The 15,556-nt window shown below is 37.0% G+C and overlaps 1 protein-coding gene across 2 annotated transcripts in view; it reads right to left on the bottom strand.

Moving 5' to 3' along the window:
- CPNE8 (copine 8) overlaps positions 1 to 15,556 on the bottom strand; it is a 211,403-nt gene that overhangs the window by 11,894 nt on the left and 183,953 nt on the right. For both annotated transcript variants that reach the window (XM_082666811.1, XM_082666812.1), the window contains 2 exons: positions 2,551 to 2,653; positions 985 to 1,042 (listed from right to left, as the gene is read on the bottom strand). In XM_082666811.1, coding sequence (XP_082522937.1) covers positions 985 to 1,042; positions 2,551 to 2,653 — 161 coding nt within the window. The remainder of the gene's footprint in view (positions 1 to 984; positions 1,043 to 2,550; positions 2,654 to 15,556) is intronic.

Below are 15,556 nucleotides of genomic sequence, written 5' to 3' on the forward strand. Positions count from 1 at the left end.
ATAACTGCTTGTGTTGTTTTACCTGAGACTGAGAGATCTATACTATCCTTATGGAGGAGGCACTGGTGGTTAAACAAGAATCATCCTAGTGATGATCATACAAAAATTAACCACCTATGTGCCTAAATTAACCTGTAGCATACCAAAAGTTGTTCCAAATATTCTAAAATTATTCTCATTTCTAAAGTTCCAAGCTAAATACTGTCATCATTAATGTAAAAACACCTGAGCAAGGTGAATGTTCTGTGGTTATGCAGTTGATGTCTAGCATAGAGTTCTCTTAAAGGAATTCATCAGGTGACGAGGAATAGGCTATCCTTAGAGAAGTTTACCCAGATCAGTAGTCACACAAACACCCGTCACACTAACTGGCATTTGAAGATGGCTTGAGCCCAAACAGAAAAGTACCCAATAAGTGAATTTAGCATAATTGTATAAAGTCTCATTAAATTTCAGATGGTCAATTCCATTTTCATTTTACTTTGCTCTTTCATATGATAGAACTTAAATATTTATAAAGATAATGTCTATCAACTAGCCAAGGTCTGAAAATCCATTATTATGCTTGTGTTAATATTTCTATTTTACAACCTAGTGGTTTATTAATTTAGTGCTCATCCTTAAAAGTTTTTAGGGAATCCAGAGTGTATTTTGCCTTGGGAACAAAAATTCAATTTATCACTTGGTCTTAAGAAATATTTTGAGGTACACACCATCTCTAATAAAACAGAAAGCTACATGTTGAATTATCCTATACTACACAGATAATGTCCTACTCAGAAGACATCCTTTTAATTTACTCACCTTTATTGGACTCCATCATGTAATATCTATATTTATGTCTATATGTACATGGACATTGTATACAAATCCATATGCACACTCACATCCTTATATGCAAAAAAAGAGTGATAGAAACCTAGGTGCATAATGAGTCAGATTAAATAAACTCCTAAGGAATACTATTGAAATTTTATTACTCACCATCAAATTCTGCTGGCCCAACACCTACTATAATTATTGACATTGGAAGTTTTGAAGCCTTCAAAGAGAACACACAGTTAGTTCACAATTAAGAAACTGAATTGAGAAAACAACTAAGAATTAAGAAGAAAAAAATATCCTGAGCTTTGATATTTTTCACAGATGTTCATTAAAATAATTTTGAACATATTTAAATTAACACAGAATAATATACTTGATTCCACTCTTATCCTTTCTGAACTCTGTACATACGCTAATTCAGTGGGATGTTCTTCAGGAATGACCAGTCTGAGCATCTGCTTTCACTTGCTATTCTCAGACAAAATATTCCTAAGCTGATTCTGGGTACCTTTGGTCTCTTTTTCCATGTTCTCTCTCCACTCAAAAATGTTTCAGTTGTTAAAAGGGAAAAAAAGGTACCATATTTGTGAAAAAGTAGTACTCTATTTCATTTATAGCTATGGTTAGGAAAAGCAATTTTCATAGTAAATGAATGCATACAAATGATAATTATAGAAAGTTATTATTAGTATGATAAAATAATTTTATGGTAAGAATATAAGATCCACCAACAGGTAGGTGGAACAGGAATGCAACCACATCTTCAGCTGTGAAGGTCACTAAATTATGAATAACTGTTCCTCAGTGCATGTCCTGTTAGTTTAAACCTAAATTACTAAGTCCATATTTTAAAGAGCATGCTAAGGCCACTGATCAGAACATAAAGGAAATCAGGACAAATCCAACCCAGTGTGTCTAGTCAAAACCAAATAAACAAACAAGTAAATGTGCAAGATTCTACCTCTCTTCCTTTTTGTGTTTGGTTTTCCTAAGTGTATGTCTATAAACATTTGATTTTTTTCCCACATGTAACTATTTTTTTATCACACAAAAAGCTAATTATATTTTCCCTATGCTATTAATAATTATGAAGTATGATAAACAATTCTTTCACACAGCCCATTTTTACAAATGTCTATTTTGTGTCAAACATTGCTAAACCTGAGTATAGAAAGGTAAGTAAAAACAGATATAATTTTAGAGGTTGCAGTCTAGTAAATATAGATGTTATAAATTATAGTCTAATAAAGAAGAAAATGGATCATAAATATAACACATAATTAGGAATAATGAGAAAAATGGATTTTGAATCAATGCTAGTCCTTATCCAGTTCTATAAATATAGAAATTAGCACAGTTCTCCTGTAACTATTACTGTAAATGTAAATGTTAAAGAAATATTCTGTACAAATTGTACAAACTATATACAAGCACATCAAACTAATCAAGATAAACACAGTCATGCACATGAAGGTGATGCTATTATTTATTTTATTTTAATTTTTTGGAAATAATTTTGTTACAACCCAATTATTCACACCTCTTAGTTTGGTCCTTATGGATGAATGCTACAAATGTGTGTGAGTTTTCTGGATAATGCAATTGGCTGCAAAGGCATGGGCATTTTGTTTCACTCTTAAGTCAACTAACTAGACTCTAGTTAGTCAACCTAAGTAGCACCATGCATTCAGTTAGCCAGCCCAAGACCGAATGACTCCTACTTACATTAACTATGGACTCCTTAGTTTGAGCCATATCTGAGATAACGCCGTCTGTCACAATCAGTAGCACAAAATACTGGGAGCCATCCTTTACAGAAGAAGCATATCTGAAAGGCAAAGAAAAGGTAAAGAATGCCACAAAGTAAAACATTTCCTCTCGACATGATAGTTGCTAAATATAACTTGGAATAGCGAACAAACATTTTAATCTCAAGAAAATATTTAAACATATCTTAAGAGCCTATATATGAAAACTCTCAAATATGCATTTTTTTCTGAAATAGCACACTAGAATAACAGCAACATTACTGCATGCTGGCACAAAGAAATGCCTGGCTGTCTTGGAAATTCATTCACTAATAAAAGGTGAGCTGGATGGTATGTTAGCACAGAGGAATGGCTACAGCTTTTGGAAATAGACATAATGGCTAAGCAACATATTATGTGTATGATCTTCAGTATAACATTACATAAGCTATCTGAACTTTATTTTCTCATCTTTAAAATCAAGATAATGCAACTTTGTATTGTTAATAAAGAAATTTCATGTATGGTAGTAAATAGTTATACAGTTATATAACTGGTAGATTTTATATATGGTAGATTATATAAGTGATTATGATTTTTGTTTTGGAACTATATAGCAGTGATGATTGCCCAACATTGTGAATATGCTGAATGTCACTGAACTGTAAACTTAAAAATGGTTGGTTTTATGTCATGTGAATTTCACCTTAATAAAAAAAATGCAACAGAAGAAACATTTTTTGGCATAGCTATAGTTCCAATTCTTAATACGTTTTAAATTGGTGAAAGATGGGAAGGAGAATTATAGCAAACAAAGACAAAAATTAGGTATGTAATAAGAACATATTCTAGTACTGAATTCTCACCAAATAATACTCAGACATTTAGAGGAGAATTTTATGACTATATTTTATCTCTTTTTTTCCATTGTGTTCTACCATTATGGGTATCTAGATTATATTCTCAATAGAATGAGTTTTATGATTTTTAGTACATAACTAGTATGCCGGTCATATCTAGTAATGAGCAAGCACTGTGGTGCTTGTAGGAGATAAATAGTTAACAAGAAGACTTTGGTCTACTTTCATAAAAAATCATCAAGTAAATCACAGAAAAATTGATTTCAAGAAACTTCTTTTGATTACCAATGAAAATTTTTCAGTACCTGATGGACTCTAAATAATAAATTTTTAACAGTTTGGGGAAAAACCAATAGCATAATATGACAGGGAAAAACTTATTTCTTGTAAAGCAGAATTTATAACTATATGAACAAGAAAATATTTGCAACTTTGCCATAGACAAGAGAAACTAATAATTGCTCATGCTGTTAATAAAATGATTGGTAATTTTATAGATTGATGAAGATAATACAGCAAGTGATATGTTCATACACTGAGGAGTCAGTTAAAAATAGCATTGAACTTGTTCTACAACATATAGTCAAAAATGCTCTCACAATGTTGAACAATTGATCTTCGACACTAAGGAATTTGTATTAATTTGATGGTAACACAGCAATGAAAAAATCCAAAGCAGGTATGAACCTACTCTCCTATTTTATGCTTAAATATTTTTTCTTAAGAAAAGATGTAAGATAATCTCCCTCAGGAATTCATTTTTTAATTTTTAAATACCCATTATTTTTAAAAAGCATTTTTTACTGACTATGCTTCAAAAACATATGGATTATATTTCATGTGATTAACAGGAGGTTATAAATAGTGAGAAAAACTTCTATGAGTACAACTCTATGGCTTTTATGCTTTTCATACCAAATGATGTGTTGAAAGTGGTGAGAAGATGGAAAGTTGAGCATTATGCAATCTTATGAATATCACTTCAAGTGGCTTAACTGATCCTTTTTCTGGGGGAGGATGTTTACTTTTTTAAAATTAATTTTTATAGGAGTAGATTTGAATTACAATGCTGTGTTAGTTTCTGCTGTACAGCAAAGTGAATCAATTATACATATATATATATATGTATATATATATATATCCATTCTTTTTTAGATTCTTTTCCCATGTAGGCCATTACACACTATTGTGTTGAGTTCCCTGTGCTATACAGTAGATTCTCTTTTTTTTAAATTAATTAATTAATTTTTATTTTTGGCTGCCTTGGGTCTTTGTTTCTGTGCTTGGGCTTTTCTCTAGTTGCGGTGAGCAGGGGCTACTCTTCATTGCGGTGTGCAGCCTTCTCATTGGGTGGCTTCTCTTGTTGCAGAGCATGGGCTCTAGGCGTGTGGGCTTCAGTAGTTGTGGCACTCAGGCTCAGTAGCTGTGGCTTGCAGGCTCTAGAGCGCAGGCTCAGTAGCTGTGGTGCATGGGCTTAGCTGTTCCATGGCATGTGGGATCTTCCCGGACCAGGGCTCGAACCCATGTCCCCTGCACTGGCAGGTGGATTCTTAACCACTGTGCCACCAGGGAAGTCCCTACAGTAGTTTCTTATTAGTTATATATTTTATATATAGTAGTGTGTATGTGTCAACCCCAATCTCACAATTTTTTCTCTCCCTCACCTTTCCCCCTTGGTAACTGTAAGTTTACTTTCTACGTCTGTGACTCTATTTCTGCTTTGTAAATAAGTCCATTTGTACTATTTTTTTTAGATGCAACATATAAGAAATATCATATATTTGTTTTTCTCTGCTTGACTTACTTCACTCAGAATGACAATCTCTAGGTCCATCCATGTTGCTGCCAATAATATTATTTCATTCTTTTTTACGGCTGAGTAATATTCCATTGTATATATGTTCCACATATTCTTTCTCCATTCTTCCATCAATGGACATTTAGGTTGCTTCCATGTCCTGGTTATTGTAAATAGTGCTGCAATAATCATTGGGTTGCATGTATCTTTTTGAATTATGGTTTTCTTGGGATATATGCCCAGGAGTGGGATTGCTGGATCATATGGTAACTCTATTTTTAGTTTTTTAAGGAATCTCTATAGTGTTCTCCATAGTGGCTGTACAAATTTACATTCTCATCAACAATGTAGGAGGGTTCCCATTTCTCCACATCTTCTCCAGAATTTATTGTTTGTAGATTTTTTTGGATGACGGTCATTCTGAATGGTGTCAGGTGATACCTCATTGTAGTCTGATTTGCATTTCTCTGGTAATTAGTGATGTTGAGCATTTTTTCATGTGCCTTTTGGCCATCTGTATGTCTTCTTTACAGAAATGTCTTATTAGATCTTGTGCCCAGTTTTTGATTGGGTTGTTTGTTTTTTGATATTGAGCTGCATGAGCTATTTATATATTTTGGTGATTAATCCCTGGTCAGTCACTTCATTTGCAAATGTTGTGCTGGCCAAAAAGTTCATTCGGGTTTTTCCATAAGATATTTTCTCCCTATCTGTGGGTTGTCTTTTCATTTTGGTTATGGTTTCCATTGCTGTGCAAAAGCTTTTAAGTTTAATTAGGTCCCATTTGTTTATTTTTGTTTTTCTTTTCATTACCCTAGGAGGTGGGTCAAAAAGATCTTGCTGCGATTTATTTCAAAGTGTGTTCTACATATGTTTTCCTCTAAGAATTATAGTATCTGGTCTTACATTTAGGTCTTTAATCCATCTTGAGTTTCTTTTTCTGTATGGTGTTAGAGAATATTCTAATTTCATTGGTTTACATGTAGCTGTCCAGTTTTTCCAGCACCACTTACTGAAGAGACTGTCTTTCTCCATTGTATATTCTTGCCTCCTTTGTCACAGATTAGGTGACCATAGGTATGTGGGTTTATCTCTGGACTTTCTATCCTGTTCCATTGATCTATATTTCTGTTTCGTGGCAGAACCACACTGTTTTGATTAATGTAGCTTTGTAGTATAGTCTGAAGTCAGGGAGCCTGATTCTTCCAGCTCCGTTTTTCTTTCTCAAGATTGCTTTGGCAATTTAGGGTCTTTTGTGTCTCCATACAAATTGTAAATTTTTTTGTCTAATTCTGTGAAAAATGCTATTGGTAATTTGGTAGGGATTGCAATGAATCTGTAGACTGCCTTGGGTAGTATAGTTATGTTGACAATATTGATTCTTCCAATCCAAGAACATGGTGTATCTCTCCATCTGTTTGTGTGATCTTTGATTTCTTTCATCAGTATCTTATAGTTTTCTGAGTACAGGTCTTTTTCCTCCTTAGGTTTATTCCCAGGTATTTTATTCTTTTTGATGGGATGATAAATGGGATTGTTTCCTTAATTTCTCTTTCTAATAATTCATTGTTAGTGTATAGGAATGCAAGAGATTTCTGTGTATTAATTTTGTATCCTGTAACTTTACCACACTCATTGATAAGCTCTAGTAATGTTCTGGTAGCATCTTTAGGATTTTCTATGTATAGTATCATGTCATCTGAAAACAGTGATGGTTTTATTTCTTCTTTTCCAATTTGGATTTCTTGTATTTCTTTTTCTTTTCTGGTTGCCTTGGCTAGGGCCTCCTAAACTAGGTTGAATAAAAGTGGCAAGATGGACATCCTTATCTTGTTCCTTATCTTAGAGGAAATGCTTTCAGTTTTTTACCATTGAGAATAATGTTTGCTGTGGGTTTGTCATATATGGACTTAATTATCTTGAGTTAGGTTCCCTCTATGCCCACTTTCTAGAGTGTTTTCATCATAAATGGGTGTTAAATTTTGTTGAAAGCTTTTTCTGCATCTCCTGAGATGATCATATGAATTTTATTCTTCAGTTTGTTAATGTGGTGTATCACATTATTTGTGTTTATTGAAGAATCTTTGCATCTCTGGATAAATTCCACCTGATCATAGTGCATGACTCCTTTAATGTGTTGTTTGATTTGGCTTGCTAGTATTTTGTTGAGGATTTCTGTGTCTATATTCATCAGTGATATTTGAGCCTGTAATATTCTTTTTTTGATACCTTTGGTTTTGTGTCAGGTTGATGGTGGCCGTGTATAATGAGCTTGTGAGTGTTCCTTCCTCTGCAATTTTTTAGAATTGTTTCAGAAGGATAGGTGTTAACTCTTTTCTAAATGTGTGACAGAATTCACCTGTGAAGCCATCTGGTCCTAGACTTTTGCTTATTGGAAGTTTTTAAAGCACAATTTCAATTTCCATATTTGTGATTTGTGTGTTTATATTTTCTATTTCTTCCTGATTCAGTCTTGGTAGGTTGTGCATTTCTAAGAATTCGTCCATTTCTCCTAGGTTGACCATTTTATTGTCATAGAGCTGCTTGTAGTAGTTTCTTATGATCCTTTGTATTTCTGTGGTGTCCATTGCAACTTCTCCTTTTTCATTTCTAATTTTATTGATTTGAGTCCTCTCCCTTTTTCTTGATGCGTCTGGCTAAAGTTTTATCAATTTTGTTTATCTTCTCAAAGAACCAGCTTTTAGTTTCATTTATCTTTGTATTGTTTTCTCCATCTCTATTTATTTCTGTTCTTTATAATTTCTTTTCTTCTACTAACTTTAGGTTTTGTTTGTTCTTCTTTCTCTTGTTGCTTTATGTGTAAGGATAGGTTGTTAATTTGAGATTTTTCTTGTTTCCTGAGGTAAGATTGTATTGCTATAAACTTCCAAGAACTGCTTTTTCCAAGTCCCATACATTTTGTATCGTCATGTTTTCATTGTCAATTTTCCCTAGGTATTTTTTGATTTCCTCTTTGATTTCTTTAGTAATCCATTGGTTGTTTAGTAACATATTGTTTAGCCTCCATGTGTTTGTGTTTTTTTTACCTTTTTTCCCTGTAGGTGATTTCTACTCTCATAGTGTTGTGGTCAGAAAAATGCTTTATGATTCTGAATTTTTAAATTTACCAAGGCTTGATTTGTGGCCCAAGATGTGATCTTTCTTGGAGAATGTTCCATGTGCACTTGAGAAGAATGTATATTCTGCTGCTTTAGGATGGAATGTCACATAGATATCAATTAAGTCTATCTGGTCTAATGTGTCATTTAAGGCTTGGGTTTCCTTATTAATTTCCTGTCTGGATAATCTGTCCATTGGTGTAAGTGGGGTGTTAAAGTCCCCCACTATTATTGCGTTACTGTTGATTTCCCCTTTTATGGATGTTAGCATTTGCCCTATATATTGAGGTGCTCCTATGTTGGGTGCATATATATATTTACAATTGCTCTATCTTCTTCTTGGATTGATCCCTTGATCATTATGTAGTGTCCTTCCTTGTCTCTTGTAACAGTATTTTAGAGTTTATTTTGTCTGATATGAGTATTGCTACTCCAGCTTTGATTTCTATTTTCATGGAAAATTTTTTTCCATCCTCTCACTTTCAGTCTTTATGTGTCCCTAGGTCTGAAGTGGGTCTCTTGTAGACAGCATAATATGGGTCTTGTTTGTATATCTAGTCATCCAATCTATGTCTTTTGGTTAGAGCATTTAATCCATTTACATTTAAGGTATTTATTGATACGTATGTTCCTATTGCCATTTTCTTACTTGTTTCAGATTTGTTTTCGTAGGTCTTTTTTCTTATCTTCCTCTTTTGTTCTCTTCTCTTGTGGTTTTATGACCATCTTTAGTGTTGTGTTTGGGATGCTTTCTCTTTTTTGTGTGTGTATCTTTTGTAGTTTTTTAGTTTACTGTTCCCATGAAGTTTGGATATAGCAATCTGTATAGGTACAAGCTTGTTTTAAGATGCTGGTGTCTTTCCCACCTAGAGAAGTTCATTTAGCATTTGTTGTAAAGCTGGTTTGGTGGTTCTGAATTCTCTTAGCTTTTGCTTGTCTGTAAAGCTTTTGATTTCTCCATCAAATCAGCTCGGTGGTTTGTGGCCACCTGGAGGGGTGGGATAGGGAGGGCGGGAGGGAGGGAGATGCAAGAGGGAAGAGATATGGGAACATATGTATATGTATAACTGATTCACTTTGTTATAAAGCAGAAACTAACACACCATTGTAAAGAAATTATACTCCAATAAATATGTTTTAAAAATCTAAATGAGATACTTTTTGGGTAGAACATTCTTGGTTGTAGGTTTTTCCTTTTCATCACTTGAAGTATATTGTGCCACTCCTTTCTGGCCTGCAGAATTTCTGCTGAAAAACCTGTTGATAACCTCATGGGGATTCCCTTGTATGTTATTTGTTGCTTTTCCCTTGTTGTTTTTAATATTTTTTCTTTGCCTTTAATTTTTGTTAGTTTGATTAATATGTGTCTCAGCATGTTCTTCCTTGGGTTCATCCTCTCTGGGACTCTCTATGCTTCCTGGACTTGAGTAAGTGTTTCTCATGTTAGGGAATTTTTCGGTCATATTATCTTCAAATATATTCTCTGGCCCTTTCTCTTTCTTCTCTCCTTCTGGAACCCCTATAATGTGAATGTTGCCATGTTTAATATTGTCCCAGAAGTGTCTGACACTGTCCTCATTTCATTCTTTTTTTCTTAAAAAAATTTTTTTTAGATTGAAGTGTATTTGATTTACAATGTTGTGCCAATCTCTGCTGTACAGCAAAGTGACTCAGTTATACACATATATACATTCTTTTTTTATATTCTTTTCTATTATGGTTTATCACAGGATATTGAATATAGTTCCCTGTGCTATACATTAGGACCTTGTTGTTTATACATTCTTTTTTCTTTATTCCGTTCTGTGGCAGTGATTTCCATCACTTTGTCTTCCAGCTCACTTATTCATTGTTCTCCTACATTTATTCTTATACTGATTCTTCCTAGTGTATTTCAGTTACTGTATTGTTCATCTCTGTTTGTCCTTTAAATCACACTCCTTCTTAAACATTTCTTGCATTATCTCGATCTGTGACTCCATTCTTTTTCTGAGATCTTGCATTATCTTTACTATCATTACTATTAATTCTTTTTCAGGTAGATTGCCTATCTCCTCTTCATTTAGTTGTTCTTGTGGGTTTCTACCTTTTTCCTTCATTTGTACCAATTTCTCTGTCATCTCATTTCATCTAACTTACTGCGTTTGTGGTCTCCTTTCCACAGGCTGCAGGATAATAGTTCCTCTTGCTTCTGGTGTCTGCCCCTTGGTGGGTGAGGTTGGTCCAGGGACTTTTGCAGGCTTCTTGGTGGGATGGACTGGTGTCTGCCCTCTGGTGGGTGGAGCTGGGGCCATGTCAAAGGGTGTGTTTTGAGGTGGCTGTGAGCTCAGTACAACTTTAGGTAGCCTGTCTTCTGTTGGATGAGGCTGGCTTCCTATTTTGTTGGTTGTTTGGCCTGAGGCTTTCCAGCACTGGAGCTTGCAGGTTGTTGGGAGGGGTTGTGTCTTGGTGCTGAAATTTTGGCCTCCTGGAGAGCTCACTCTGATCAATATTCCCTGGGGCTTCTGCTACCAGTGTCCTTGCCCTCATAGTGAACTATAGTCAACACTTTGCACCCCAGGATACCCTCCAAGACCCCTAAGTAGGGGTAGCCCAGGTTCCTATGGAGGTACTTTGTGCTGGGTCCCAGTGCACGTGAGACCTTTGTACACCCTCAAGATTGGAGTCTCTGTTTCCCCCAGCCCTGTAGAGCTCTTGCACTCAAGCCCCACTGGCTTTCAAGTCTGAATGCTCTGGGGGTTCTTCCTCTCGATTCAAGACCCTCAGACTGTCTTGGGAGGGTTATTTTTATGTGGGAACATCCCTGTGTAGCCTGTGCAGGTTAAATATTTTTTGGTGCAAGCATGGTTTTTAGTATAGATGACTGCCACCTTTTCCCTCAGTGTATGCTGGCCATTATCCCCTTGATAGGAGATGTGACTGATATTGTGGTGACCAGAGCCTGCACTGGATATTGAGCAGGGCCTCCCTTTTGCTCTGTGGTTGTCACTGCCGTGTTAGAGGTGGGGTTTGTTCCACATTTGTTGGAGTAGAGGCCCCAAGATCTGTTTCTTAGCTGTGTTTCTGATCTGCAGTGTGAGGTAGGCAGGATTGGATCACTCCCACTGGGAGGAAAGCCACTGAATATTCCTCTGGAGTTGTTCACCTGTGGGTGTGCTCTGTCATGTCACTTTTCACCCTTTGTGCAAGTTCTCAGATTACACTGTTGTTGGCACTGCTCTTGGCCTTTCCTTAACTGTGGGTATGCCTACAATTGGCCCTGGTGTCTTTCATATGTTTTCACCAGGCCATCAGTGTAGGTCCACTGAAGTCAGGTCCCAGGATTGCAGTAATCATGGGTCTGGACACCCTGTGGTCAGCTCAGACTCTAGCCTGGTACAACCCTGGCATGTATGTTCCCACAAAGTCTACAGCTGCTAAAGCTAGACCCGTCTTTTCTGTGGGAGCACTTGTTGTCCATTCAGATGTTCTGTAGGCACTGAGTTTACAAAGCCAGTTGCGGGGGTGTCAATTCACAGTTTGCACAGCTGCCAGGAGAGATTTCAGCTTTTCTTCCTTAATTGCATGGCCTCTGGGGCTTAGCCATGGTTTCAGCACCACCTATCTGTGTGGGCCACTCACAGGCGTCTGCTCCTGAGGCTTTCCAGAGCACATGAGTCCACCCAGTGAAGAGAGGGCGCAGAGGAGGCAGCAGATGGGGTTGTGGGAGCCCATATGGGAATGGGTCATGCAGGGGAGCCGGCAGCCATGGGAGTGAGAGAGCCAGCTGGTGGCCTCAGGTATGAGAGAGCTGGCCCTGGTGGGAACAGAGTATGCTGGGGTGGGTATGCTAGGGTATGGTGGCCAACAGTGCAAGAGAGTCAACTCTGGCAGGAGCCCTTCCTAGTGCCTGGAGAGGCAGGGGCCGGCATGTGGGGAGAGAGGATGCAATGGTAGCCCCACCCCTTTTGTGTCATTCAACAATGGCACTTCACTTATATTGCAGTCTGGGTTTCTTCTACAAGCATTCCCAGTTGTGGATTTCCTCACTCCCATCCCCTCAGGCTGTCTCGTTGCGGCCAACACCATTCTTCTCCCCAGGTTTGCTCTCCAAATCCCAAGTTCCAGTACCCAGCCCCCTTCTGCACTGGTGGATGCACGTCTCAGCCTGGGGCATGCAGGGCTGTGGCACAGACTATCTGTATAGGTCTCACTGTGTCCTGTTTGTCACAGACTGGTTGCTGCACTTTCCTCCGGTAGTCCCTGAAGCTTCCCATCTGTTCCAACTGATCTCCCCACCAGTGAGGGGGCTTCCCTGGATGCAGGAACCTCTCCTCTCCTTCAGCTCCCTGCCCAGGGCTGCAGGTCCCTTTCCACTTCCTCTCCTCTTCCTTTTCTCTTATTTCGTCCTACCCAGTTACATGGGGATCTTTCTTGTCCTTTTAGGTGTCTGAGGTCCTCTGCCAGTGTTCATGTGGTGCTCCGTGAGAACTGTTCCCTTTTTAGATGTATTCTTGATGTATTTGTGAGGAGAGATGAACTCCATGTCCTCCGACTTCTCCATCATCTTGGCAGAGTCAGATTGGGGCCCCAGGTTCAGCTCCAGAAGCCCACTTTGATGCAAGTAAGCCTTCAGCCTCTTCGATGGCCTCTGGGGCAAGGCACTGCTCCACTGTGCGAGTGGGGAGAGAAGTGAGTCTTCCACCTGGGGGCATTTACTTCTTATTTCTCTTTCAACACTTCTTGTTACCTCTTGAGAAAGTCTCAGTTGTTGTTACTATGTCTTTTTGCCCGCAGCTTTATTGAGGCATAATTGGTATACAAAAAACTGCACATAATTAATATAAGCAATTTGCTGTGTTTCAACATATGTATATACTCATTTTACCATCAAAACAATCAAGGTAATAAATATATCCATTAGCCCCATTTCCCTGTGTCCCTTTCTGTGTGTGTGTGTGTGTGTGTGTGTGTGATTCAATCGCCTTATTTGTTATGGTTCTGTACAGGCTTTCTATGTCTTCCTGATTCATTCTTGGTAGGTTGTAACTTTCTAGGAGTTTATTCATTTATTCTAAGTTTTCCAATTTGTTGGAGTCCAATTGTTTGTAATAGCCCCTTATAATATTTTTTATTTCTGTGACTTCAGTTGTAATGTCTGCTCTTTCATTTCTGATTTTATTTACTTGAGTCATTTTTCTGCTTAGTCTAGCTAAAGGTTTGTTGATTTTATTTATATTTAAAAAAACCCAACTCTTAGCTTTGCCAGTTTCTTTCTATTGTATTCCTAGTCTCTATTCCATTTATTTCTGCTCTAATTTTTATTTAATTTTAATTATTATTTCCTTCCTTCCATTAACTTGTGCTTAGCTTGTTGTTCTTTTCCTATTTCCTTGAGGTATAAACCTAGGTCATTTCAGATTTTTCTTCTTTTTAAAAATGTTGTCTTATCATTATAATTTTCCCTCTTAGTACTGATCACACCCCAAAAAAATAGTACAGTAGTATACAGTATACTATAACTTTTGGTATATTGTGTTTTCATTTTTCTCATGATATTTTCTAATTTCCTTTTTGATTTCTTTGACCCAATGATCACTCAAGAGTGTGTTCATTTCCATTTGTTTGTGAGTTTTGTGATTTATTTTTGTTATTGATTTTTTTTCCATTGTGTTCAGAAAAGATACTCAGAATGACGTCAATCTTCTTACATTTAATGAGACTTGTTTTGTGACTCAGCATGTGATCTATCCTAGAGAGTGTTCCATGTATGCTTGAAAAGAATATATATTTTGTTGCTATTGAATGGAATGTTCTGTATATGTCAATTAGGTTCCATCTGGTCTAGAGCATTACTCAAATTTGCTGTTTCCTTATTTATTTTCAGCCTGGGTGATCTATTCATTATTGAAAGTGGATAGTGAAGCCTTCTAATACTATAGTATTGATGTCTATTTCTCCCTTCAGATATGTCGATTAAAAAAATATGCTTAGGGGGCTTCCCTGGTGGCGCAGTGGTTGAGAGTCTGCCTGCCGATGCAGGGGACACGGGTTTGTGCCCCGGTCTGGGAAGATTCCACATGCCGTGGAGTGACTGGGCCCGTGAGCCACGGCCGCTGGGCCTGTGTGTCCAGAGCCTGTGCTCCACAATGGGAGAGGCCACAATGGTGAGAGGCCCGCGTACCGCAAAAAAAAAAAAAAAAAAAGCTTAGGTTCTTTGATGCTTGGTCTATACATATTTATAATTATTATGTCATCCTGTTGTATTGACCCTTTAAAATTTTTGTTCTTTTTAATAAAAATTGTATTTAAGGTGTACAACATGATGATTTGATACACATATACACAGTGAAATAATTACTACAGTCAAGCATGATAACATATCATGATGTCACATAGTTACCATATTTTTTGGGGTGTGATCAGTGTACTTGAAATTTACCCTTTTAGCAAATTTCCAGCATTCAGTGAAGTATTTATTATAGTCATCATACAATATATGAGATCTCTACACATATTCATCCTATGTAATGCAACTTTGTACCCTGTGACCAATAATATCTCCCCATTCCCTTTACCTCTCCACCTCTGTTAACCACTGTTCTAAAACTCTGCTTCTATGTATTCAGCATTAAAAATTCTACATATAAGTGAGATGATGTAGTTTTTCTCTTTCTGTGTCTGGCTTATTTCACCTAGTATAACATCCTTCAGGTTCATCAATGTTGCAAATGACAAGCTAAAATATATATATATATATATATATATAATTATATAAAATGATATATATCACATAAATTGACCCTTTTATTATGTAATAACCTTTCTCTGTTGTGACTTTTTTTTTGTGGTATGCAGGCCTCTCACTGTTGTGGCCTCTCCCATTGCGGAGCACAGGCTCCAGATGGGCAGGCTCAGCAGCCATGGCTCACGGGCCTAGCCTCTCTGTGGCATGTGGGATCTTCCTGGACTGGGGCACAAATCCATGTCTCCTGAATCGGCAGGCAGACTCTCAAACACTGCGCCACCAGGGAAGCCCTGTTATGACATTTTTGACTTAAAGTTTATTTTGTCTAGGTATAGCTGCCCTTGCCTTCTCTCTTTTGGTTACCATTTTCATGGAGTATCTTTCTATCCATTCCTCATTTTCAACCTATGTACGTCTTAATTCGAAGTTGAGTCTCTCATAGACAGCATAAAATTGGGTCTTTTGAAAAAAACCTATTC

This window comes from Grampus griseus (genome assembly GCF_964374135.1).
Source record: "Grampus griseus genome assembly, chromosome: 11".
In the NCBI taxonomy this organism is placed as follows: domain Eukaryota; kingdom Metazoa; phylum Chordata; class Mammalia; order Artiodactyla; family Delphinidae; genus Grampus; species Grampus griseus.